Source organism: Phocoena phocoena, chromosome 16, assembly GCF_963924675.1.
Source record: "Phocoena phocoena chromosome 16, mPhoPho1.1, whole genome shotgun sequence".
In the NCBI taxonomy this organism is placed as follows: Eukaryota; Metazoa; Chordata; class Mammalia; order Artiodactyla; family Phocoenidae; genus Phocoena; species Phocoena phocoena.
In genome coordinates this window covers 10,657,217-10,683,585 of record NC_089234.1, presented here as the reverse complement: position 1 = coordinate 10,683,585, position 26,369 = coordinate 10,657,217, and the positions used below count along the sequence as shown (strand labels likewise).

The following is a 26,369-nucleotide window of genomic DNA, read 5'->3' as shown; positions in this document are numbered from 1 at the left end:
ACTTTCAGTCTGTATGTGTCTCTAGGTCTGAGGTGGGTCTCTTGTAGACAGCATATATAAGGGTCTTGTTTTTGTATCCATTCAGCCAATCTGTGTCTTTTGGTGGGAGCATTTAGTCCATTTACATTTAAGGTAATTATCGATATGTATGTTCCTATTCCCATTTTCTATATTGTTTTGGGTTCGTTATTATAGGTCGTTTCCTTCTTTTGCATTTCTTATCTAGAGAAGTTCCTTTAGCATTTGTTGTAAAGCTGGTTTGGTGGTGCTGAACTCTCTCAGCTTTTGCTTGTCTGTAAAGGTTTTAATTTCTCCATCAAATCTGAATGAGATCCTTGCTGGGTCAAGTAGTCTTGGTTGCAGGTTTTTCTCCTTCATCACTTTCAGTATGTCCTGCCACTCCCTTCTGGCTTGTAGGGTTTCTGCTGAGAGATCAGCTGTTAACCTTATGGGGATTCCCTTGTGTGTTATTTGTTGTTTTTCCCTTGCTGCTTTTAATATGCTTTCTTTGTATTTAATTTTTGATAGTTTGATTAATATGTGTCTTGGCGTATTTCTCCTTGTATTTATCCTGTATGGGACTCTCTGTGCTTCCTGGACTTGATTAACTATTTCCTTTCCCATATTAGGGAAGTTTTCAACTATAATCTCTTCAAATATTTTCTCAGTCCCTTTCTTTTTTTCTTCTTCTTCTGGAACCCCTATAATTCGAATGTTGGTGCGTTTCATGTTGTCCCAGAGCTCTCTGAGACTGTCCTCAGTTCTTTTCATTCTTTTTTCTTTATTCTGCTCTGCAGTAGTTATTTCCACTACTTTATCTTCCAGGTCACTTATCCGTTCTTCTGCCTCAGTTATTCTGCTATTGATCCTATCTAGAGTACTTTTAATTTCATTTATTGCGTTGTTCATCGTTGCTTGTTTCATCTTTAGTTCTTGTAGGTCCTTGTTAACTGTTTCTTGCATTTTGTCCATTCTACTTCCAAGATTTTGGATCATCCTTACTATCATTATTCTGAATTCTTTTTCAGGTAGATTGCCTATTTCCTCTTCATTTGTTAGGTCTGGTGGGTTTTTATCTTGCTCCTTCATCTGCTGTGTGTTTTTCTGTCTTCTCATTTTGCTTATCTTACTGTGTTTGGGGTCTCCTTTTTGCAGGCTGCACGTTCGTAGTTCCCGTTGTTTTTGATGTCTGTCTCCAGTGGCTAAGGTTGTTTCAGCGGGTTGTGTAGGCTTCCTGGTGGAGGGGACTAGTGCCTGTGTTGTGCTGGATGAGGCTGGATCTTGTCTCTCTAGTGGGCAGGTTCACGTCTGGTGGTGTGTTTTGGGGTGTCTGTGGCGTTGTTATGATTTTAGGCAGCCTCTCTGCTAATGGGTGGGGTTGTGTTCCTGTTTTGCTAGTTGTTTGGCACAGGTTGTCCAGCACAGTGGCTTGCTGGTCGTTGAGTGAAGCTGGGTGCTGGTGTTAAGATGGAGGTCTCTGGGAGATTTCCACCGTTTAATATTATGTGGAGCTGGGAGGTCTCTTGTTGACCAGTGTCCTGAAGTTGGCTCTCTTACCTCAGAGGCAGAGCCCTGCCTCCTGGGCTGGCGCACCAAGAGCCTTTCATCCACACGGCTCAGAATAATAGGGAGGAAAAGTAGAGAGAATTATTAGAAGTATGAGGAAAGAAAGAAGGAAAGGAGGAAAGGAAGGAAGGAAGAAAGAAGCAAAGAAGGAAAGAAAGGAGGGAGGGAGGGAGGGAGGGAGGAAGGAAGGAAGGAAGGAAGGAGGGAAAGAAGGAGAAAATGTAGAGAGAATTAGAAGTATGAGGAAAGAAAGAAGGAAAGGAGGAAAGGAAGGAAGGAAGAAAGAAGCAAAGAAGGAAAGAAAGGGAGGGAGGGGGGAAGGAAGGAAGGAAGGAGGGAAAGAAGGAGAAAATGTAGAGAGAATTAGTAGAAGTATGAGGAAAGAAAGAAGGAAAGGAGGAAAGGAAGGAAGGAAGAAAGAAGCAAAGAAGGAAAGAAAGGAGGGAGGGAGGGAGGGAGGAAGGGAGGAAGGAAGGAGGGAAAGAAGGAAAAAAGACAGAAAGAAAGAAGATACAGTAAAAATAAAATAAAGTATAATATAGTTATTGTACTAAAAAATATTTAGAAAGAAAAAAAAAAAAGAACGGATAGAACCCTAGGACAAATGTTGGAAACAAAGCTATACAGAGAAAATCTTACACAGAAGCATACACATACGCGTTCACAAAGAGAGGCAAAGGGGGAAAAATCATAAATCCTGCTCCCAGAGACCACCTCCTCAACCTGGGGTGATTCGCTGTCTAAAGGAGGGAAGGAAGGAAGGAAAGAAAGAAAGAACGAAGGTAAAGTACAATAAAGTTATTAAAATTAATTATTAAGAAAAAAAAATTTTTTTTTAAAAATACCATGGACGGATAGAGCCCTAGGACAAATGTTGGAAGCAAAGCTATACAGAGAAAATCTTACACAGAAGCATACACATACACGTTCACAAAGAGAGGCAAAGGGGGAAAAATCATAAATCCTGCTCCCAGAGACCACCTCCTCAATCTGGGGTGATTCGCTGTCTAAAGGAGGGAGGGAAGGAAGGAAAGAAAGAAAGAAAGAACGAAGGTAAAGTACAATAAAGTTATTACAATTAAAATTAATTATTAAGAAAAAAAAAATTTTTTTTTAAAAAAACCACGGACGGATAGAGCCCTAGGACAAATGTTGGAAGCAAAGCTATACAGAGAAAATCTTACACAGAAGCATACACATACACGTTCACAAAGAGAGGCAAAGGGGGAAAAATCATAAATCCTGCTCCCAGAGACCACCCCCTCAACCTGGGGTGATTCGCTGTCTAAAGGAGGGAAGGAGGGAAGGAAAGAAAGAAAGAAAGAACGAAGGTAAAGTTCAATAAAGTTATTACAATTAAAATTAATTAAGAAAAAAAAATTTTTTTTTTAAAAAAACCATGGACGGATAGAGCCCTAGGACAAATGGTGGAAGCAAGAGTATACAGACAAGATCTCACACAGAAGCATACACGCACACATTCACAAAAAGAGGAAAAGGGAAAAAAATCACAGATCTCGCTCCTAAATTCCCCCTCTTCAATTTGGGATCACTCCCTGTCTATTCAGGTATTCCACAATGCAGGGCACATCAAGTTGATCGTGGAGCTTCAATCCGCCGCCTCCGCGGCTGCCGGGAGAGACCTCCCCCTCTCCTCCCTGCTCTCACAGCTCACAGGAGCTCAGCTTTGTACCCGGCCCTGCCCCTGCGCGCAGATCGCTGGAGGGCGTCTGTTTTTTGCTCAGACAGGACGGGGTTAAAGGAGCCGCTGATTCGGGAGCTCCGGCTCACTCAGGCCGGGGGTTGGGGGATGGGGGAAGGCGGGGCACTGCGTGCGGGGCGGGCCTGCGGCGGCAGAGGCGGCGTGACGCTGCGGCAGAGGCCGGCGTGACGTTGCACCAGCCTGAGGCCAGCCGTGCGTTGTCCCGGGGAAGTTGTCCCTGGATCCCGGGAACCTGGCAGTGGCGGCCTGTACAGGCTCCGCGGAAGAGGGGCGCGGAGAGTGACCTGTGCTTGCACACAGCCCCCCTGGTGGCGGCAGCAGCAGCCCCAGCGTCTCCCGCCCGTCTCTGGGGTCCGCGGTTTCAGCCGCGGCTCGCGCCCGTCTCTGGGGCTCGCGCTTCCCGCCGCGGCTCGCGCCCGTCTCGGGGGCTCGCGCCCTCAGCCGCGGCTCGCGCCCGTCTCTGGGGTCTGCGCTTGTAGCCGCGGCTCGTGCCCGTCTCTGGAGTTCCTTTAAGCAGCGCTCTTAAACCCCTCTCCTCGCGCACCAGGAAACAAAGAGGGAAGAAAAAGTCTCTTGCCTCTTCGGCCGGTGCAGGCTTTTCCCCGAACTCCCTCCCGGCTAGTCGTGGTGCACTAACCCCTTCAGGCTATGTTCAAGCCGCCAACCCCAGTCCTCTCCCTGAGCTCCGTCCAAAACCAAAACCCGAGCCTCAGCTCGCAGCCCCGCCCGCCCCGGCGGGTGAGCAGACAAGCCTCTCGGGTTGGTGAGTGCCGGTCGGCACCGATCGTCTGTGCAGGAATCTCCCCGCTTTGCCCTCCACACCCGTCACTGTGCACCTCTCTGCGGTCCCGAAGCTCCCCCCTCCGCCTCTCGCAGTCTCCGCCCGCGGAGGGGCTTCCTAGTGTGTGGAAACTTTTCCTCCTTCACAGCTCCCTCCCACTGGTGCAGGTGCCGTCCTTATTCTTTTGTCTCTGTTTTTTCTTTTTTCTTTTGCCCTACCCAGGTACGTGGGGAGTTTCTTGCCTTTTGGGAGCTCTGAGGTCTTCTGCCAGCCTTCAGTAGGTGTTCTGTAGGAGTTGTTCCACGTGTAGATGTATTTCTGGTGTATCCGTGAGGAGGAAGGCGATCTCCACGTCTTACTCTTCCGCCATCTTCCCCCGTCTCTGACCTTTTTAATGAGACTACTTTTCCCAAGAGATGACAGCTTGGCAACACCCAGGGCTGCCCCTTCTCTGATTCAAATCTTGGAAACTTTCATCCATAACCCTACAAAGCCCCAGGGCAGATCTTTTAGGCTCGCCACATTCAATGTACAGTCATCCCTCAGCATCCTTTGGGGAATGGTACCAGGAGCCCCACAGATACCAAAATCCATGGATGCTCAAGACGCTTATATAAATGGAGTAGCAGTAATTAGGTGGGTAGACTGCTAAACTGTCAGATTTGAACGAAGTGCGTTACTCCTCCTGTAAGAGCTCAGAATGAGGCCGGTACCCACCAGAACCAAGTGTCCAGCCCTCCCCTACTCTGTTACCTCAGGGCAGAGTGTGAACGAAAAGCAGAAGCAGAGCAAAGTGGGTGAGGATGGGCAATTAAGAACCCGTTGCACTTGCTAGGAGGGTGATGGCCAAATGGGGCCGCTTTGGACACCCTGTAAATCATTTAATACCCTTCATCGTAGCAAACAATCTAGAACAGGCCTGGGCAATGCAGTTTTGCGCATAGTTTTACTTTAAACAGAATATTCAATATATGTTGGCACTGCTTTCCTGTTTGAGTACAAATCATTATTCAAAAATGTTTAAGTGCTTCATTTTTATTCCTGAGATAAACCTGGCTTAATATCCTGTTTAAAAACAAAAATACTCTGTTACTTGTTTAATTTGATTGCTGAAAAAGTTCTGCTTTGGTACAAGCTTGTGTTCATGCTCGGGGAACCCCGTTTAAGAAGACACATTATTATCAGAGGTAATTTGTTAGAGTTGCAGGTTATTCATTTTTATGTACTATAACCATGATTATCTTGAACCTACAATTTAGGCTCTTGCCTTTTTCACTTAACATTGTGTCCTAAGTGTTGTCTGTAGTGCTGCATAGTCACAGTAATTTCCATGGTTGCGTCATGATCCATTGAATGGAAATATCCCAGTTCTTTATCGTTACATTTTCCCATAATTATAAGTAACTTTGAGCAGAATATCCTCTAGATTTCTCTATAGTTTTGTATTATTTCCTGAAGATGGACTCTCAGAGATGTTATATAAAGAGGATGAATGTGCTGTAGGCCAGACCTTCTCAGACTTTGGGGCACACACAGCTCGCTTGTGGATCTGGTGAAATACGGATTCTAACTCAGTAGGTGTGGGGTGGGTCTGACATTCTGTATTTGTGACAAACTCACTGATGCTGAGGCCGCTGCTCAGGTTTCAGACAGTCTCCTAAATCCTTGGTGTTATGACATTAGACCCATTCTACCAAATCTACCAAATCACTGTGCGGTCTGGTTACCTAGGAGCTCTGCCCCTCAGGCCTCAAGAGTATTTTCTCATCAAGAGAAAAGTTTTGAATAGGCTGGTGTCTAGAGAAGGTGGGAGCTGTAGCCCCTGCCTTCAACAAAAGCACCTAAACTCACTCCTGGCTGCCATTAGACTCACCTGGGGAGGACTTCCCTGGTGGCGCAGTGGTTAATAATCTGCCTGCTAATGCAGGGGACACGGATTCGAGCCCTGGTGCAGGAGAATCCCACATGCCGCGGAGCAACTAAGCCCGTGCGCCGCAACTACTGAGCCTGTGCTCTAGAGCCCGCGAGCCACAACTACTGAGCCCACATGCCACAACTACTGAAACCTGTGCACCTAGAGCCCGTGCTCCACAACAAGAGAAGCCACCGCAATGAGAAGCCTGCGCACCGCAGGGAAGAGTAGCCCCCACTCGCCGCAACTAGAGAAAGCCGCGTGCAGCAACAAAGACCTAATGCAGCCAAAAATAAATAAATAAATAAATGATTATTTTAAAAAAATAGAATCACCTGGGGAGTCCCCCCCCCCCGCCCCGCACACACACACACACAGGCACGCACGCACGCACACCACTAAGGTCCACTCCAGATCAGTGCAAACAGAATGTCTGACAATGATACCTGGCTACCAGTAGTTTTGAAAGCTTCCCAGGTTTTAAAGGTGACTCCGTGTGTAACCGGGGTTGAGGACCGTTGTTCTAAGCCCACAGGAGACCCACCTTACTCACTGAGTTCAACTGTGGTTTAAACCTGACTGGATGGAAAGCTTGGGGTTCACATACTACCCCTGACTCCACACTTTTGACAATGGATTCAGCACAGCTATGAGTTGTCTCTGCAATTCTAAAAATTAATAACCATAATCTGTAAGAGAAAATAAGGAATTTGTCATCATTGGTTTCTCTGTCAAACTCACTTCTCCACAGCACTTGCTGTTCCAGCTTTACTGAGTGCCACCAAGCCAAAAATTCCTTACTTTCCCTCTCCCTTCAAAGCTATACTGTCATCACAGTCATTTGTTTTGCATGCACTCTTTTTTCTTGTAGAAATCAACACATTGTATTAAAACTCTCTATTAGGGTGGCCATCACCTTCATTCAGACCGTGAGCCCCTTGAGACCAGATATAGACTCTGAGGCATCTTTTTATTCCCCCCCACCCCCGCACCTTGATCAGTGCCTGTCTAGCACACAGTAGACACCCATTAAGTCATTGTTTAATGAATGAATGAATGAAATAGAATAGATTTTGATCACATGCGAGCCTGGAAGGTCATTCTCGTTGTTGACCTATTCTCATTCTCATACCAGCGTGGTTCTAGCAAGAGCACAGATTGCCTAGATGGTGCCTGGTGACAACATGTCCTTGGCCCTGGTAGTGTGCAAGATGGCAGACAGAACGCTCAGGGTGCCCTGTGTCCCTGCTGCTTCCCACCTGCCAGAGTAACACCTGCTGTTTCTCTTCGGCAGTTGCCTTCTCAGGACTTGGCTTCACGACGTTTTACTTGGCTGGCAAGCTGCACTGCTTCACCGAGAGTGGGCGGGGGAAGAGCTGGCGGCTCTGTGCTGCCATCCTGCCCCTGTACTGCGCCATGATGATCGCCCTGTCCCGCATGTGCGACTACAAACATCACTGGCAAGGTGAGTTCCTGCCTGGGGCCCGCCCAGTCCTTGGGCCGTCTGCCTGTCTCCTGCAGGGAAGCGGGGAGACATACACCTACTGGGGAGAGGTAAGTGCCCACTGTGAGAAACCAGAGTAGGCTGAAATGACAGAGCAGACACAGTTTTAAAGAAAATGCACCTGTTCAGGTGAGTTCTGGCCTTCATACTGTCCTTGCTGGGGACAGAATCGGAGTTCCTCCCCCTCATTCATGCTCCAGTAGACCCCTCAGGTCCTGCTAGGATGGCAGGCGCTCAGTCACAGACTCAGATGGACTTCCCTGCTGGACCCCTTGCCTCCGTCTCAGACTTGATGCCAAGTGGTTGTTGGCTCCTTTCACATCTCAGATCCATCCCACAAGGACATATCTGTCACCATGTCCAGGCCAGGGATGGATGCCAGCAGCCACTGCAAGGCTGAGTGAGGCTTACCTGTGTGTATCAGTCCTGGGGTATCTGTGCAAAGTCGAAATAACACAGAACAAGTGAGGGGCTTGTTCCTGGAAACAAACTAAACCATGCCACGCCCCTCTGCAGATCGGCTGCCACTCTCAGCTTGACTGGACCACAGTAGCATCTGCCACTGCAGGAAAGGGAGCAGAGGCAGCGGCGTTGTCCACAGGATGTGTGGCCTCTGGGAGCGCAGGGTCTAGGGCTGTGTTTCCCAAAGGCCGATCCTCAGATCACCTGGACCAGGCCGCTCTGAGCTAGGAGCTGGATTCTCGGGGGTGGGTCTGGAGTGGCGGCCAGGAATCTGCATTGTTAACAAGCCAGTTTGTTAATTCTGATGACATCTGAGAATTACCATGGAGAGCTCCACTGTGTCAGCTTTCAGCAAATGCACTGAATTAAATGCGCCTAACCCAGCTTCCCTGGACGAGTGGCCTCTTCCGCGATTGGTCTGTGGCCTCCACCTGCCCTTCCTTTCCTGTCTTCCTACTGTCAGCAGGCACCATTCCCCTCCTCCCCCTTTTCTGACTGCCCTCTGCTCACCTCTTCCCAGGTGTTCCAGTAGTAGTGAGGTGGCAGTTGAGGCTAGAGGTGAGGGGAACTCCTAGTTGGAGGTGCCTTTGCCCCACCTGCTCCGGAAGCCTTCTGCTCCTTCTCTGGCCTCAGCTCCACCCTCCACCCTCCTGGAACTCACGTTCTGGGTGTCATGAGCCTCCGGCTTCAGGCTGGTGGGTGAAGGGGCAAAGGGAGACTGATGCACGGTCTGGACAGGTGGAGGCATCAGGCACTGATGGGAGTCTTGAGGCCATGCTGATGGGGCCAGTGAGTCGAGGCCCATCAGGCTGGACCCGGAGCCCTCCCTTGTTCTCTGCTTTTATCAGTGACTTGGATGAAGTTCTGGATACATGAGACCACATAATGAGAGAGGGGCAGGGAGAGGATCGCTGAGCCAACAGCACAAGGGCATAACCATTGCACCCTTGGAACTAGGAATATTTTCCAACAGAATCATTGTGGTGCCTATGATTAGGGCATTTCCCCATGAGAACTGTTATGGGCTAGATGGCATTTCACGGACTGCTTCTCATTTATCCTTGTAAACTGTAGTTTCTTCTTCTGAACATGGGAACAATAATCCCCCAATATTTCCCAGAGCCGTTTCAAGGGCTGAATGAAATAATGGATCTGAGTGTACTTTGTAAATGAAAATGTATTGCACAAATGTGAATCGGTATTGTCGTTGCTTAGTGCATCATTTCTAAAGAAGGATGTGTGTGTTTCCCAAACCACTGATTTCGAGGTGGACATGCTTTTGGAACACGGTCTGTTTGTAAGCCGTGAATCCCTGGTTTCCACTTTTATTCAGCCACTTAGGACCTGAGAAATGATTAAGGGTCTTAGAGTTGAAGAGCTTTTGGCTTCATCTTGGAAGGTAGTAAGAGCTTTTAGGTAATGATCTTGTCTTGAAAACCTAAGACGTGAGGTTGGCCTCTATTAAATGCTCTTTTGTTACTCATTACCGAGCTGCGGCTGGCGTGTCATGAAAGGATGAAGGATCACAGCTCTTGGCTTTGGGGAAACGCTGGACTTCTGATGCAGCTGGTGCGCTCGAGGCCTGCTGGCAACAGGGCTTCACACCCATTCTATCCAGCTGGTACAGAAAGAAACTTGGAGCAGTAGAGGGAGAATATTAATGCTCTGTGGGCTGATGGGAAAGCAAAGCGAGAGAATCTATGATCAGTGATGTTTAGGGCCATACTTGGGATGGGGGTGGCAAGCCAAAATTGCATCATGGTAGACTCCTGCAGCCAAAACTCAATGTGCCTCGGTTGGTACAGGTCATGGGTGTGGCCCAACTATCCATTCGGCTGTGCCATCGTCTGTTCAGTTTGTACCCAGGAGTCAGCCAGGAGTGGAGTGTGCCTTTCCTTGGATCCTCTGATGGGCTCTGAGTCAGGCTTATTTCACCTGAATTCCTCTTTATGAGGCCATCCGTCACTGTCTATACCAGTGGTCTCAGTGGGGGCAACTGAACCTCCCAGGGGACATTTAGCAATGACTGGAGACATTTTCACAAGTAGAGGTGGTGTTTGTGGTGGGTGCTACTGGCATCTCGTAGGTAGAGGCCAGGGATGCTACTAAACATCCTACAGTGCACAAGATGGCACCTTCCCCACAGCCCCGAATGTCTGTTGCTGAGGTTGAGAAAGCCTGACCTGTGGCCACATCTCAGCTCCATCTTTCTTTCCCTTATTACGTCTTAAGAAGAAGCAAATGTTCAGTGAGTGGAAAATTGTATTCATTCAACACTCACTTATTAAGGGAGAAATCATAGAGGCTGCCAAGGTTTCCAGCTTGGAGAAGGGACGGATAGTGAGGCCTTCGACTGCTGTGCAGGTGGGTGTTTGAGGCAGGATGCCCGACCGGGATTAATAAGTTGTTGCTCTTTGGTGGACTGAGGTGTCCAGTGCCCGTGGGCGGGGGTCATCTGTCATGATGAGAATTCACGGGGAGACCCATAGGCAGCAGCGCAACCTGAGAACCTCTCATTATAGACTTTAGTTAACAACATTAATATTACGAGACTTTTACGACTCCATTGCCATTTTGATTTAAGCAACTGCGCCTGATGTGGCAGGATATCCAATTACTCGATTACATGTTCATATACAGTAAATAGCCCGTAATCTCAAACGCTTTGCTCTGTTCATTATCATAGGGGTTTTCTGTTATCGACGCCCTTCTGGTCTTTTCTGCCTTTCCAGCTCCACTCCAAACACACAAGTCTGTTGTTCCATTAAGTGAGGAAAATGGAGGGCACAGGCCATGGTCTGGAGGGGCAGTGAAACACTTAGCAGGACCTCTTCAGAAATAAAAGCCCTGGCTGGATAATAAATCTTTATCTGGCTAAGGTTCTCCACGTCTTTGTGACATGCTGGCTTTCAGGTCAGCCAGAAGCTAGAGAGTCCATGGGTGAGGCCGACCACAGGGCCAGTGCTTCACAAAGAAGCTTACCTTTGTGATTAACTGTGTGTTTTCAGAGTTAAAACTTGTGGAATTTCCATGCTGGGAAGAACATCTGTAGAGAAAAACGCACAGAAAGAACAAAGCACCTCATTGAACCCTCTTCTGCCCCAACTCACAGTCTCGTGTGAGTGTGGCTTCCAGTCGGTGGACAGTTACAGCTAGAAGTGGCAGGAGTGTGTTGTTTTTCTCCATTAATGGACATAATGAGGGGCTGCCTCTGCCCTCAAATCCCTGGATCTGGGTCCAGGCTTTCCTTTTGTGACTCCAGCTTCCGGGTAGCCTTCTAACCAACGCTGATTCTCTAATCATAGGTCATCTTAAGCAGCGCTGAGTGCCTGTGTAGTGTTTCGTCGTAAGAAAGAGCACCTCCCTCTGAATATAATCCAGAAAACCATGTCTCAAGGGAGGAAGCAGTCATTTGTTTCCACCCAGCCTGAGGCTGGAACGCATCCATGTCAGTCACAGATGCCATGCTTGACTGGGCTGAAAATTTCAAGATGGTGCCACTGCCTTTGCCAGGTTTCTCTGACTGGGCTGTGAAGGGTCTGTGATGTGAAATGAATTTATGTGTAGTTTCCAGTCTCTGCAGATGCGGTGTTTGGGGACAGAGACACAGCGCCCGACTGTACATGAGCCACACTAAAGAGCCAGGTAGAGGCTGCTCCCTCCTCTCCCTCCACATTCACCCTCCACACACACACACACACACACATACACACACACACACACGCACGCACACGCGCGCACACACACACACACAGTTGAGGGACACACACTGTTCACCAGGCCTCCCTGCCTTGGGCTGTCAGAACCAATCTCTAAATTTTCTAAATGAAGTGACTTGAAAAGGAGACTTTGGAATGAAACCGTTGTTCCCACCAAAACCCACCAGCCTTACATAGAACAGGAACACTGAGATTCTCCCTCCGAGATCCTCCGTCCTGAGTGAACTGATCTCCCCTCATCTTCCCTCTGCAGTCAGCTGTCCTGGGTGGTGGCGTCTGCATTCACATTTGTCTTCAGCTGCCAAATGCTGCTTGGGGTCTGGGGACCTCTGAGCCTTGACTGCCCATGAGTCTGCCCATCTCTGCCTTCATACCCAGGGCATCCCCGAGAGAGGGCTCGAGCGGTCTGCAGCCCCAGGCCGCCCCCTCCCTTTTAATCAGAACCCACTGGACAGGGAGCTTTGGGCCTCAAGAGAGGCTTTCTCAGCCAGGCCCTCTGCCCTCTGCCCTGGCGTCCCTCATTCCTTAGTTCCCAGGGAAGATAGGTTTGGGCTGCTCCCAAGTCTCGTTGACCACCTGGCTTCATTTATTTGAGGGAATGCACTCCTCTGTTTTCTGTGATTTTCTCTAGTTTCTTCTGTTGGCTCTGTTCAGAATAGTTCCAGAATCCAACTTCCTTTTCCCACTGTAGTCCACCCTCACCTGTTGCCTGGATTATTGCTGAAGCCCTGCTACCATTCTCCCTCCTTCCTCCTTTGCCCCTCACACTGCAGCCAGAACGAGCCTTCAAAGCCCTGTCACATGTGGTGCCTCACCTCCGCGAAAAGCCCCTGGTCACTCCCCATTGCTGTCAGCGTCAAAGCCCAGGTCCTGCAGTGGCATTAAGATCTGGTCCCTTGGTTCCTGCCTCCCTGTTAGTATTCTGCACTGCCCCTCCTTGTTCATGCCAGTGCTTTCCCACCTCAGGACCTTTGCACTGGCTCTCTCCCGTGCCTGGAATGCTCTTCTCTCAGATGTGTGTGTGGCTCCTTCCCTTCCCCCTCCTAATCTTAGGTCGAGTGAGGCCGTCTTAAGTGACCATTCTGCTGAAATCGCAGCCCGTCCACCACACTCCCTGTGGCTCTCACCTTTGCTCATTTATTACCACCGTCTGACAATCACCTTTGCTCATTTATTACCACCGTCTGGCAATCGCCTTTGCTCATTTATTACCACCATCTGACAAACTAAGTCATTTCTTAGTATTGATTATTGTCCGGTCTTATCTACTTGAGTAGGAGTCTGCAAACTTTTTCTGTAAAGGGTCAGATAGTAAATATCTTAGGCTTTATGTGGGTCATACAGTCTCTGTTGTAGCTACTCAAGTTGGCAATGGTGGCGTGAAAGCAGCTATAGACAGCATGTAAATGAATGGTGCACATAGTTTGCTGAGCTCTGTACTAGAATATACTCTGTGTGCAGGGATTTGTGTCTCTTTTGTTGGCATGACACTTAGTAGGTACTTGTGTTAGTTTCCTAGGGCTGCTGTAACAAAGTTCCACAAACTGAGTGGCTTGGAAGAATAGAAATCGTCTCATGGTCCTGGAGGCTAGAAGCGGAAAATCAAGGTGTTGGCCAGCCACACTCCCTCTGACACCTGTACGGGAAAGAGCCTTCCTTGCCTCTTCCAGCTTATTAGCCCCAGATATTGCTTGGCTTATGGAAGCATAATTCCAGTCTCTGCCTCCATCTTTACGTGGTATTTTCCTTGTGTTTCTTCACATCATCTTCCCTCCGTGTGTGTCTGTCCCTGTGTCCAAATTTCTCCTTTTTATAAGGACACCAGTCGTAGTAGATTAGAGCCCATTCTACTGATCTGATTTTAACTTTCTCATCTTTATACGGACTCTATATCCAAATAAGGCTATATTCTGAGGTACTGGGGGTTAGGACTTCAGCATATCTTTTGGAGGAACGATTCTTGATGCATAACAATGCTCAATAAATATGTGTGGAGCGAATGAATGAATGATTTTGACTAAATCATATTCCTTTCTTACTAGTATCATTTTTTCTATACACTGGTTTTACTAAAATTATTCTTTGCAAGTTCTTCCTCTTCAAAAAGGAACAAAAGAAGTGAACTTCACAGTTCATCCATTCACTCATTCACTATGTTGCCTGTGTCCCAGGCTTTCTCTGATGGAGGCACAGTATTGAGGTAGACAGACTTGGCTCTGCCCTGCCAGCTTACAGTGTGCCAGGTGGATTGTGCATTCTCTGTGCTATGTAAGTTCTTTTATAGAAAGTCAAAGTCACAAAAACAGGACGCTTCATTAGTAGTCGAATAAAAAGAACAGAAACAATCATGTGAGGTTGTTGAGTTATCCAGAGCTGGTATTTACCCTAGGGTCTTGGGTCATAGAGCCCAAGGCACACAAGGTCCCAAGTCACACCACACATCCACAAAGATGTTGGAGGTTGCCATGGCAACAGAGAGGGCTGTGTTCCTCCCAAGGACTTGACAGCACATCTTCAGAAGCCTTTCTGCTTGTTTGTGTCGGAGCAGGTGAGCAGGGCTGTCACCTCAGTAGGCCAGACTCCATGAGACCCTTTCCTGTCCTTTGACCTCATAAGAAGGGGTTGGGGTCATGCCCATTTTATGGGTAAGGATTCAAATCCAAGTTGCCTGATTCAAAGTCTAGCCCTCTTTCTACTACCATTGGAGCATACTAGGTGTTGATTCTAACCTCCCCTTTTAAATAGCTTTGTTGAGGTATAATTCATAACTCATAATTCATAAATTCTCCCTTTTAAAGTGCACAATTCAAAGGTTTTTAGTATCTTCAGAGTTGAGCAACCATCACCACCATCTAATTCCAGAAAATGTTCATGTCTTCCATCCACTGCAGCCCGTTCCAGCCATGGATCTACTTTCTTTCTCTGGATCTCCCTCTTCTGGACATTGCATATTCTGGGCATCACACAATATGTGGCCTTTTGTGGCTGGTGGTGTCTGTTCTTTAGTGCATCTTGTAAATGTTGTTCAGTGCATCTCAGTTCACCAAACATTTACTGAATGTTTGCTGGGCTCTGGGGAAATGAAGGTGAGGCAGTCAAGGGGGGAGTCAACACCGAGAGGTAGATGTGGGCTGAGAGGTGCACGGGCAGCAGCCCAGAGAGCCAGTGGGGACCCTGGTCCAGGCTGAGGGGACGTGGAACACCCTTCTTTTCCAGCCCACACCAGAAGCCTAGTCAACTTACATCCTATAGACTTACAATGACACCACCCCCTGAGAGAAGGTGGACCTTCCTTCAGTTTCTCAGACTTGCCACGCCCCTTCCTTCCTCTGCCTAGAAGACTGCGCTGTCCTCCCTGCCTCCACTTTCCCCTCCCCCGGCTTCACACCTGGTTGTCCTGCAGGGCTGGCTGGTGGGTCTTGTCCTCAGTGAAACTCCCCGGTCCGGACAAGCCAGGCCACTCTCTGGCTGATCTCACAGACCCACCTGCTCCCTCATGGCGCGCACTATAGCTGCAGCTCACTGATAAGACTGTCACTTCCCGTAGGACTGGGAACGTGTCTGTTTTGTTCAGCCTCGTGTCCTAGGACCGGGCATCACGCCTGACACCTGATCCCCGTGCAGCGTACGTGACGGATGAATGACATGAAGGCTGAGTGAGGAGACTGCAGCGTGTGTACTCCGGGGACACGGAGCTCCACATATGCCCCCGTTGAATCACAGCCCCACCCTGTCCCATGCTACCATATTTGGGGTGAAGTCAAACCCAAGTAGTTTCTTTCCCTAATAAAGGCCCACTTGTCCCCTGCCTGCTTTTCTGTGAGCACACACTCTATAGAACGTGAATGTGATTTCATCCAGTGGCACTTGGTGGCATTCTCTCTCATAAAGTAAGTCATTTTGTAAATCTTGTTCACCACCTTTGTGATGAACAAAGCCCCGGATGACTTTGTTGAGAAGACGCCTTCGCTCGACCTTTCATTGCCCTGGTTACTTCTGATAACTGTGGTGGCACCTATGATACCACTTTTTACTCATTCCATTAAATGGGAAAACAACATTGACAGCAATCACCATTCTCTGGCTTGCTGCCGCACCAGTCAGCCTGGGGAACATATACTCAGAATGATTTGATGTCTTCTGGTCAGTGATGCACCTAATAAAATGCCTTGTCACAGAAAATAGAAAGTCAAATGGCATTATTTGTAGGTTTTGCTGTGTGGTCTGTTCAGTAGTCAGTGGCTTAAATGCAGGTGTCCTGGATCATTTCAGATACTAATAAAAATAACACTCTGTGGGGCTGTTCTCTGGGGCTGTTGGAAAAACAAAACAATAGTGTGACTCTAAGACCTTGAACTGGAAAAAGCCCTGGCACATTTCACAGGCTGCTGGCCACAGGCTGTGTGAAGTTTCTCAGTTTAAGGAATTGGATTTAATCGCGTTAATTATGCCTCGTGACTCCACTGAGGAAGTCATAGTACATATCACTTGCCAGTTTCTTGGGTGACAAATGTTTTTTAAGTTCACGTGTTTATTTAAAATGCTGTGAAAGTTTGGCCATGCTAAAGAGATGACAACTGTGGACGCTGAGTTGGTGTGTGAGAAGAAGGATGGGAAAGGACTAGCAAGGCCCCAGTAGTGCCAGAGAGGAACAGAGGAACAGTGATAGACACTATTTTTTTAGACTATGTATCTTAAGGTCTTGTTTTGTGTTGTGCTCTGGGATATACTGCTCAGAAGCAGTTCTCATTAAATCATTGTCACGACTCAATGACGTGGATATTGAGATTTGCGTCTGAGAGCTAGGGAGACTGAGGCTCCGAGGTGCAGTCTTGCCCTGGTCAGGGCTGCAGCGTCTTTGTCGAGGATTCCTCAGCTGGGAGGATTCTCAGGCCGGGGGTGAGAGTAGATGCTGGATACCTTACCATGGCCCCAGATGCCTGCTCTGGGAGCAAGGATGGGCCCCTGGGTCTCACTGATGTCTCTCTCCGATGGTCCTCTCCTCCCCTCCTACCTTGGAGGCTACTCACCAGGGCTGAGTGGCCACTCATCTGTTTTCCTCGCTTTTCTGCCAGGTGGTGGCTACAGTCGCACCGCGTTTGCGCTCCTGTGGAGAGGAAGTAGCTACAGTTATTCATTCTCTCTCTGACCTGTTAGAATGACCTTTGTTTGTAAGAGATGTTTTATCCCAATCAGGGATAGGACCTACTTTCTGAATATGCCTTGGCAGCTTCCAAATGATCTGAAGGCAGTCTCAGTAGGCTGACCCTGGGGACCAAATTCCTGGGACACTCACATGAGAAGGCCTCTCAGCAGCCACGCACTTGCTCCTAATGAGGGAACTGAGGCCCAGAGAGGGAACGGGGCCCACACAGGACACCACAGGACAGTAACCAGAATCTAGCCCCCAGTTACTGTGCACGTATTCATTCATCCACTTCCTTCCGCCAACTTAATTCTGTGTGAGGTGAGCAAAGTGCTGTCCCAGGCACTGAGGAATCAGCAGCCAGTGACCCAGACAGAGCCCCTGCCCTGGTGGAGTGTAGAGTCCAGTGTTAAACATTACATCATTGCACAGCTCGGTACGATTTGCCATTCTTATCCCCCGGGGGCTAATGAAAGTGTATCCCTGGGAGACAGGGTCTAGTCTGGAGGTCAGGTGATGCATCCTTGCACAAGGATGTTGAGTTGAGCTTGGAAGGATGAGTAGAAATTGAATAGGTGAGATGAAGGGAAGGGGTTCCCAGGATTGAAGGGGAGAAGGGGGAGGAAGCAGACACACTGGAGAAACAGAAGGAAGATGGTGGCTGCAGCAGAGTGAGGGGACGGGGGTGGCTGGGAGGTCGGCAGGACCAGGTATGTGGTTTTGAAGGCCGTAGGGGCTTAATCAAGTCCCTAAGAGCAGTGGGAAGGCGTCTAATCAGGCGGATAACCTCATCTATTGTTATGGAATAAGATGTTATGGAAAAATCCAAACAAACTTTTTGGCCAACCCAGTATTTGCACTTGGGAAACCATCACTAGCAGCTGTGTCCACCCTCAGATGCCAGAGCAGGGTCTGGGCACCTGTTCTGCACACAGTGGACCTTCATTATGCCATCGTAGGAATGCCTGTGTTCCTTACCTGTTTTGATGCTGTTTATAAATAAAATTACATGCACTAAATTACTATATTTATTTAAAAGAGCTTAAAGCTATTTATTATAGTGATTTTAAACGTTTTACTCTTAGTCTAGTAAAAATGCTGAAGGTAGAAGCAATTCTTCAAAAGATAATAAAATACCAAAATATTGTCCTTTTCCTCAAAGATGATACCAGTTATTCTAGATGGAGCCAGAATACCTATCACAAAAGGGCTGATAAGTGGGGTGCAGATATCTAAGCGGTGAACAGTTTGTTTTCTTGGAAGATATATTTCTTTGACAGCCACCCCAAATTCCCCTGCAGGAGACACAGGAGAGTCAGCTTGTGACTTAAACTGAGGTCAGTACACAGTGTGTTGCTTACTGGGAAGGGTCTGGAGACTTAACGTCCCCGACACTGGTAAAGGAAAGCTGCTGTCCCCCATCTGAACCCAGGCGCCCTTCAGTCATGGCCTGCGGTGTTCTGAAAGCTGGGACAACAGAAAGCCTGGGATGAACCTGCCAGGGTTCGAGCACAGCCCCGAGAAGCAGTGCAGGCCAGAGTCGGGACGCCAGAGTTCAAGGCCAGTTCCATCATTAACAAGGGGTGGGGCCGTGGAAAGTTCTGCTGGCCTCTCTGAGCCTGAATTTCTTCTGTAAAATGGGGCTGATGCTCCCTGCCCATAGCAGGTGTGGGCGATTCAACAAGGTAATGCAGGTGAAAGTGGAAACCCCCAAATGGAGGCTGACAGTTCAGCCTGGCAGCGACCCTCATGAGAGTGCAGAGTTTCTCTTGTCAGGGGAGGTCTTCCATTATTTTAGGATCTTTTTGGCAAGAATAACCCATAGTCAGTTTAAAGGGCACGCGTGCACACGACACACACGTGCACACACACACACAAACACACACCGTGAAGGTTGTTGGGATGGGCTGCTTTCATGGGGTCTCTACTGGGAACCAGCTGAATGCCCTTCTTGGCGAGGGGCCGCCATAGAGGTGGTGAAGAGGCCTGTTTCACCTGCAGATACCCTCTCCTGCCTTGTCTGCCCCCCCAGCGCCCTCCAACTTGATAAAATCTGCAGCTTTTTGGCGGCATTGGGCCCCTCCCACCGGGACTGTCGAGTTTGCCAATGCTGGTGTATAATAAAATGTTTCATTCACCTTGTGACTCAGAAGTTTCATTTCATCCCTGGGAAATCACTGACTGTGAAGCCCCACTGGGTCTCTGTGGTGCACCGGCAGCATTGCAGGAGTCCAGTGGGAACTTGCTAAAGGAAAAGAAATGACAGCCCCCGAGGGTATCCAGATCCCATGGAGATGGCCGGAATTCTTCCAGAACTTGGAATTGATTTTCAAAATCAAGAATGCAAATCTGAGTTCATGCTATGTTCGGCTGCATATTATATAAGGAGAAGACTCAAGTACACACTTAAAAGGGATGTTTAAGCTTAAAAATGATAAGAGTTTGCGGAGGCCACAGGATCTATAGATCCAGTGAGGTTTCTCTCTCCTTTAGTCTTTCAGGGGGCCCAATCAGCATACCAGTCATTGCAGCCGGTAGGAAAAGTGCTTTCTGGAAAACATAACTGGCCACATTTGAATGAATCGTAACGCGTTTCTCCCGGTTTTGCTCTTCTGTCCTAGATTCTTTTGTTGGTGGAGTCATTGGCCTCATTTTTGCCTACATTTGCTACAGACAGCACTACCCGCCTCTGGCCAACACAGCTTGTCACAAACCCTACGTCAGCCTACGAGTCCCGCCGTCGCTGAAGAAAGATGAGAGGCCCACGGCCGACAGCGCACCCAGCCTGCCCCCTGAGGGGATCACCGAGGGCCCCGTATGACTGGGACCTCGGAGGATGGTCGCTGAGCCCAGGCCACGCTCTACCACCTATCGTAACACAGTAGAAGAGGTTTTCTGTAGTGTGCTCCTCATCAGTTGTTTACCCAAGTTATCCTCCTGCTTCCATTTTGCCGACGGTGTTCCTGCTACTTTAAATGTCTACTTTCAGCTCTCCTGAATTTGCAAGGGAAGGACCCAGGAACGTTCTCTGAGAGACCTGTGGGTTTGGAAGGAGGCTGCAAGGGTGGGCGGGCACAGCTTGGTCGATTCCTCCATCTGAAATGTTTTCTATCGCAGCCAGCGTCCTATGATTTCACGGTTGTAAAGCATAATAAAATGTCGCACCTGGAAGACGTGGCATTGGCCGTTCAGCGCACAAGTCATTCGGGGCCGCAGTGAGTCTCACGTCGGCCGCCGCGTGAGCATCTGGCCCAGCGCTTGCTCTGGCTGTGGTCATTCTAGGTGCTGAGCTGGGGCAAAGGCTGAGAACTTTCACAGCAGTCGGCCACAGCTTATGTCTCTGAAATGGACTTGCAACTTGGAGATGCAGCCTTAGTATCTCCAGGGCTTTTTGAATCGTTGAATCTAGAAGGAAGTGAGATGAAGAAGCTCACGCATAGGCTTCCACCAAACACGATGAAAATAGAGATTCCAAGTATGGGGAGGGGGTCACTGCAGTTTTCTGAGGGCCCTGGCTACCATACCCTTTCAAGGGAACGGCTGGGTGACGATGAAGTAAGAAGCAGCCTCCAGGTAGGCGTTTTTCCCCTGTAGGATCCCAGTGCTTGAAAGCTTCTTCAGGTGGTGGTCGCAAGTCCCCATTCCTATCTGGCAGGTGGCGTTACAGCATGAGAGGGCGCGGGCAGAAGGTGCCGGAGCACGATCGGCAGTATGCTGTCTCTTGCTCGGCTCTTCGAACTGTTTAAAAGCGGCCAGTCGAGAACCGTTTTTAGTCTGAGTACAGAGCCTGCCACTCCTCGGCCAGCTGGTTCTCTTCAAAGCAGCGGGCGTCCCTCCGTTCAGTTCTGATCACGCGCACCAAGTGGTTCTCCAGATTCCTGGGCCTGCTGCGATGGGAAGCGTTTCTGGTGTCTGAAGACTGTCACTTTCCAGCAGTCCATGGAACAGACTGCATTTGGAAAGACTGTACAGGTGGTCACCTGCATAGCTCTGCCCTGGGTGTGCCGGTTGGAACCATCAGGATGTCTTTGATCAGCCACGTCCACTGCGGGCTTAGCCTGGGAGTGTGTGAAGATCTTATCAAATGAGCCCCAGTGCAGACCTGCAGCTGTGGTCCTTCCAAACCTGTGTCTGCACTGAGCCAGGGAGCCACCATCCTGTTGGGGGGTCGGGGGAGGGGAAGTCTTGAAGTGACATCCTTCCAAAGTCAGATGTTTTAAAATTGCAGCAGTTACACTCACAAGCAACTTTGAAAACACATGTGAGATACTTTAAAAGCTAAGTCGTAGCAATTCATGAGATCATTTTAAACCCAGAGCCAAAATTCATGTAAAATTTTAAACAATATTCTGATCTAACTAAAAATTTCATAATTTTCAAAATAAAGTCAAAAATAAAAACGCAGGAAAAGGAGCCTTTGCTACCTGCTGTTTAGAAAAAGAACACCCAATGCAGCCCGTATACTTCTTTGATTCCAGTTTTCCCCATACTCTGCATAGCAAGCAGAATGAAAGTGAGAGTTACACTTCAGTTAATAATGACAAAATTCTGGACCATGAAATGTAAATTTAATATAAACACATTTAAAGATAAATGGAAGGACTGTGAAAAGTAACAAAGAACAGAGCATTGTTAACGCTGATGATTATTCAGTTGAAAGTCCTAAGACAGGCCGTGTAAATGCTTTCATTAAATTGTAATTAAAATCACAAAGGACGTAATAACCTGAAGTGTATGGCAGGATCCTTCGGAGACATAATTAACAGTATGAGCCTGTTCACAAAAGGCAGGTGTTTTTGCGGATCCATATATTTTAATTTCACGCTCCATTAAGGTGAAGGAAATGCAACATCGCAAGGCACTAATAAAACGGCCAAGAATGGAGGCATTTGCTTCCCAGACCCCGGTCTGTTTTGGATGTGAGGGGTTACTAATTCAGTCTCTGGCAAAGCAAGCTGCAGACGGTGCAAACGGAGCCCAGCTTGAAAGCTGTGCTCCGCGAGACTCTTCTTCCCTCCCGGAGTGAACGTGCTGAGAGTCCCTCTACACTGGCCAGCGCTGTGTCCTCTGTCCTGTGGCCAGCCCAGAAGTAAGGGGGCTTGGAAGGGAGAGTCCCCAGCATTTTCCCTTGTCGCCTTTCTCCAGGTCCTCAGGTTACCTGTACACGGGGGTGGGGTGGTTTCCTTGTTCATTTTATTTTATTTTATTTTAGTATTTCATTTTTGGCTGTGTCGTGTCTTTGTTGCTGCGCGCGGGGTCTTCTCTAGTTGCGGTGCGCGGGCTTCTCATTGCGGTGGCTTCTCTTGTTGCGGAGCATGGGCTCTAGGTGCGCGGGCTTCAGTAGTTGTGGCACGTGGGCTCAGTAGTTGTGGCTCGCGGGCTCTAGAGCGCAGGCTCCCTAGCTGTGGCGCTCGGGCTTAGTTGCTCCGCGGCATGTGGGATCTTCCTGGATCAGGGCTCGAACCCGCGTCCCCTGCATTGGCAGGCGGATTCCCAACCACTGAGCCACCAGGGAAGACCCCCTTGTTCTCTTAATGACTGATTCCCTGGTACCACCCTGTAGCTCCTGAGTTAGAGGGGAAGGAGGGACCCGGAATCCGAGTGAAGACCCACAAGCAGTTCTCAAGCGCTGTGGCTGGGAGCCCTGCTCCTGCCTCCCTTTTTCCCTGAGAACAGGATAGGGGAGAAGGGGACTGTGCCATGGGGCTGTTCTCAGGGTGTCCTCTATTCTGGGAGTGAAAGATCTCGGATGCTATCACGTTTTATTTTTGGTTGATATTTCAGTCAGTGCTGTGTACTGTGTCCTGTAGGGCCGCTATCAACTCATCTGCTGAAGCCCCAGAGTCCCAAGTATCTCCCTTGATGGTGTCTTTTCCCCGATTCCCTTCGTCAGATGCATAAGCAACTCCTCTTGGTTTTACCTTCAAAATGCACCTCACACCTGCCACTCCTCACTTGCCGGCTCCTCCCCTCCTTTGCTGTTGCCGCCCCAGTCCAAGGGGTCACCCTCTCTCACCCGAACTGCTGTGATGCCTCCTACCTGCATCACCACGTCCACCTCTGCCCCCCAATCCATGATCCACTCGGGAGCCAGAGTATCCATGTGTGTGCACATGCGTGTGTGTGTGTGTTGCAGGGCCCAGCATTGAGGCCAGGTAAGAATCATGACCCTGGAGATGTACAAAATATAGTCAGTATTTAATTCACAACTCACACGGTTTATCGCACCCAGTCAGCACACAACACAGGTCAGACGGAGTAGGGAAAATAGAAAAAGGGGGTAACGAGCCCTCCTAGGAGAAGTCCGGGAAGGAGGCGTCTCAGCACAAGCGAAGGTCCCAGGTCAGGCACAGGTCACAGGGCCTTGGGCAGCTCCATCTTGAACAGCTCCCAGCAGCCTGGAGTCAGGTCCTTCCAGCAGAAGGGCCTTCCAGCCGCTTGGCGTGGGGTCTCTTTTTAAGGAGCAACAGGGGAGGGGTTTGGCTTTACCAGTTGTTCCTTGTGTTCCAGTGATGTCCGTGGTGCATCAGACTTCTTATCTCAGTACCGCTCTTAGTTTATCCCTCTAAGACACTCGCAGTCCTACAGCAGCCGTTTCAAAACAACTACATGGACGTTTAGGTTGGCTGCTGTGACTCCATTTTGAGCTACTTCTTAACATGGCTTAAATCCTGTAAGTATCACACAGAAGAAATCACATCATAACCATGTGTTCTTTTTTTATTTGGATATTATTTATGTAGAATACACCTCACCTATTTTGAACATCCAGCTTTTTGAGTTTTGATCATTGTACACGGTTGTGTAACCACTACCGCAAGATACAGAACTGCTCCCTCCTCCTGGAAGTTTCCTTTTCTCCTCTGCTCACCACGCCCTCCTCTGTCCCTAGCCCCAGGCAACCATGGATCTGCTTTCTGTTGTTAAGGTTGTACCTTTTCTAGAATGTCATATAAATAGAACCACACAATACGAAGGTTTTTGTTTCTGACTTCTGTCTGTTTTTGAGATCCACCCACCTCATTGCGTGTCTGCTCCAGGCTCCTTCCCCTCTGTTCATACACCAGCTGAGCAGTTTATTCCCTCTGCATCCCTGTGCCCTCTGCACCCAGCAGCTCTGCTTGGGCTCCTCCTTGCCTGGCTCTTTCTCTTTCTTCTGGTCTCAGATGCCTCCTCCTCCGAGCATCCCTCACCACACCAGTCCTCTACTCCTCTTGACACACACACATACACACACACAATTATTTTTCTCTCAGATTCTCCTGTTAAGTTCCTTCATGTCACAGTTATATTATTCATATACTCTTGCAGGTTGAATTGCATCCCTCAAAATTCATCTGTTGAAGTCCTAACCCCCAGTACCTTATGATGTGACCTTATAAAGAGAGGGGCTCTTTACAGAGGTAATCAAGTTAAAATGAAGTCATTAAAGTGGGTACAAATCCAGGATGACCTGTGTCCTTTTAAAAAGGGGAAGTTTGGAGATAGACCTACACAGAGGGCAGACTGTGTGAAGATGGCCGTCCACAAGCCAGGGGGAGAAGCCTGGGACAGACCCTTTCCCTCATAGCCCTCAGAGGAGCCCACCCTGCTGACATCTTGATCTTGGACTTCTAGCTCCAGAACTGTGAGACAATACATTTCTGTTGTTTAAGGCACCCAGTTTGTGGTACTCTGTTACTGCAGCCTTTCTGCCCTCACCAGAGTATAGGTCTGGTGGGAGCAGGGACCCCTCTGTGTCATGCACAGTTCTGTCCCCAGGGCCCAGCACAGAGGAGACCCTTGATATGTTGCTGAATTAAAGAATGGGCACATCCTCTTATTTTTTCTCACCATTATCCCTCCAAGGTTGGCTTATCAAATTTAGGTTACCTATTTGAGGTGGAGGTGACACAACTAAAAGCGAGAGAATTCTTGATTCCTAGTCCCGTGTCATTCCAATTACTCCACAGTTCCCTAAGAGCCAGCTTGAATAAAAGAAAATCTACCAGCCTTCCCTTCTTATAGAATACAGGGTGCTTGTTCTCCTGAAAGTGTTTCAGAAGGTTCAAAGCTATCACACTTGAGCTGTGGAGAGAGAAGTAAAAATAGCAACAAAACGTAGCAACCAAACCCAGATACCTTGAAGGAGGTTATTTACATTAAACAAAGCAAACCAATCTACTTAACAAAAGCCTTCTTTTCTTAACCTAAGTATTGATCATCACACTAATACCCCAACCCATCCTCATATAATATAATTTATTAAAATTAGATTTTTTAAAAATTTTATTGAAATATAGTTGATTTGCAATGTTGTGTTTCAGGTGTACAGTAAAGTGATTCACTTATATATAAACATATATATTCTTTTTTTACATTCTCTTCCATTATAGATTATTAAAGGATATTGAGTGTAGTTCCCTGGGCTATGCAGTAGGTCCTTGCTGGTTGTCTATTTTATACATAGTAGTGTGTATATGTTACTCCCAAACTCCTCATGTATCCCTCTTCCCCCCCCCCCCACCCCTTTGGTAACCACGAGTTTGTTTTCTGTGTCTGTGAGTCTATTTCTGCTTTTTAAATAAGTTCATCTGTGTCCTTTCTTTTAAGATTCCACATATAAGCAATATCATATGATGTTTGTCTTTGTCTGGCTTACTTCGTTTAGTATGATAATCTTTACGTCTATCTATGTTACTGCAAATGGAATTATTTCATTCTTTTTTTATGGCTGAGTAATATTCTGTTGTATGTATATGTACCACATCTTCTTTATCCATTCATCTGTCGATGGACAGTTAGGTTGCTTCCATGTCTTGGCTGTTGTAAATAGTGCTGCTATATTACAATTTGATTTACAGAGATCTTTCGAGAAGCTGTCCATTGTGCACTTAGAGCTGCAGGCCTATTGATTAAAACATATCTGTAAACTGTTGACCTGAAGCAAATAGACCACCACGTATTTCTCCAGCAAAGATGGGTTTATTTAGGATCAGCAGAGAATTGCAGTTCAGGGTCTGCAACTACAGCAAGCCACGGGCAAGTCCCCCCATGGCAAAGGAAGGAGAACACTTCTGTAGAGGGGGAAAGGAAATTGGGAGGGCCACAGTAAACAAAAGGTCATGGCTTTCCACTTGGCTGGGTCCTTGCCAGGAAAGAAGAGTCTTTCTTCTTCTTCTTGGACTCTGCTCTCCTCACAGGGTGTGATAGCTCCCCCTTCTGGTCTCCCAACTCTATTTAATTGAGGCTTCTGTTATTAATCTTTTACAAAACCAAGGGGCATTTGCCAGAAAGACAAGAAAAGGAGAGGACAGAGTAGTTTTTAATTTGATACCTGAAGGGCTATGAGAGAGCAAATTCAAAACACCAAGTACAGGCATGCCTTGTTTTATTGAGCTCTGCTTTTTTTTCCCACCATTGAAGGTTTGTGGCAACCCTGCCTCGAGCAAGTCTATCGGCACCATTGTTCCAACAGCACTTGCTCACTTCGTATCTGTCACATTTAGTAATTCTTGCAATATTTCAAATTATTATTTTAGTATATTTTTATGGTGATCTGTGATTGGTGGTTAGC

General features: G+C 48.0%; 1 protein-coding gene across 2 annotated transcripts in view; it reads left to right on the top strand.

Moving 5' to 3' along the window:
• PLPP4 (phospholipid phosphatase 4) overlaps positions 1–19,984 on the top strand; it is a 127,035-nt gene extending 107,051 nt beyond the window's left edge. The window contains exons 6-7 of one of the 2 annotated variants that reach the window (XM_065894167.1): positions 7,277–7,447; positions 19,435–19,984. In XM_065894167.1, the coding sequence (XP_065750239.1) occupies positions 7,277–7,447; positions 19,435–19,634 (371 nt within the window). In that variant the 3' untranslated portion in view covers positions 19,635–19,984. Of the gene's footprint in view, positions 1–7,276; positions 7,448–19,434 lie in introns of those variants that run through there. The other variant, XM_065894168.1, reaches the window with a different exon arrangement.
• The last annotated feature ends 6,385 nt before the right edge of the window (positions 19,985–26,369 follow it).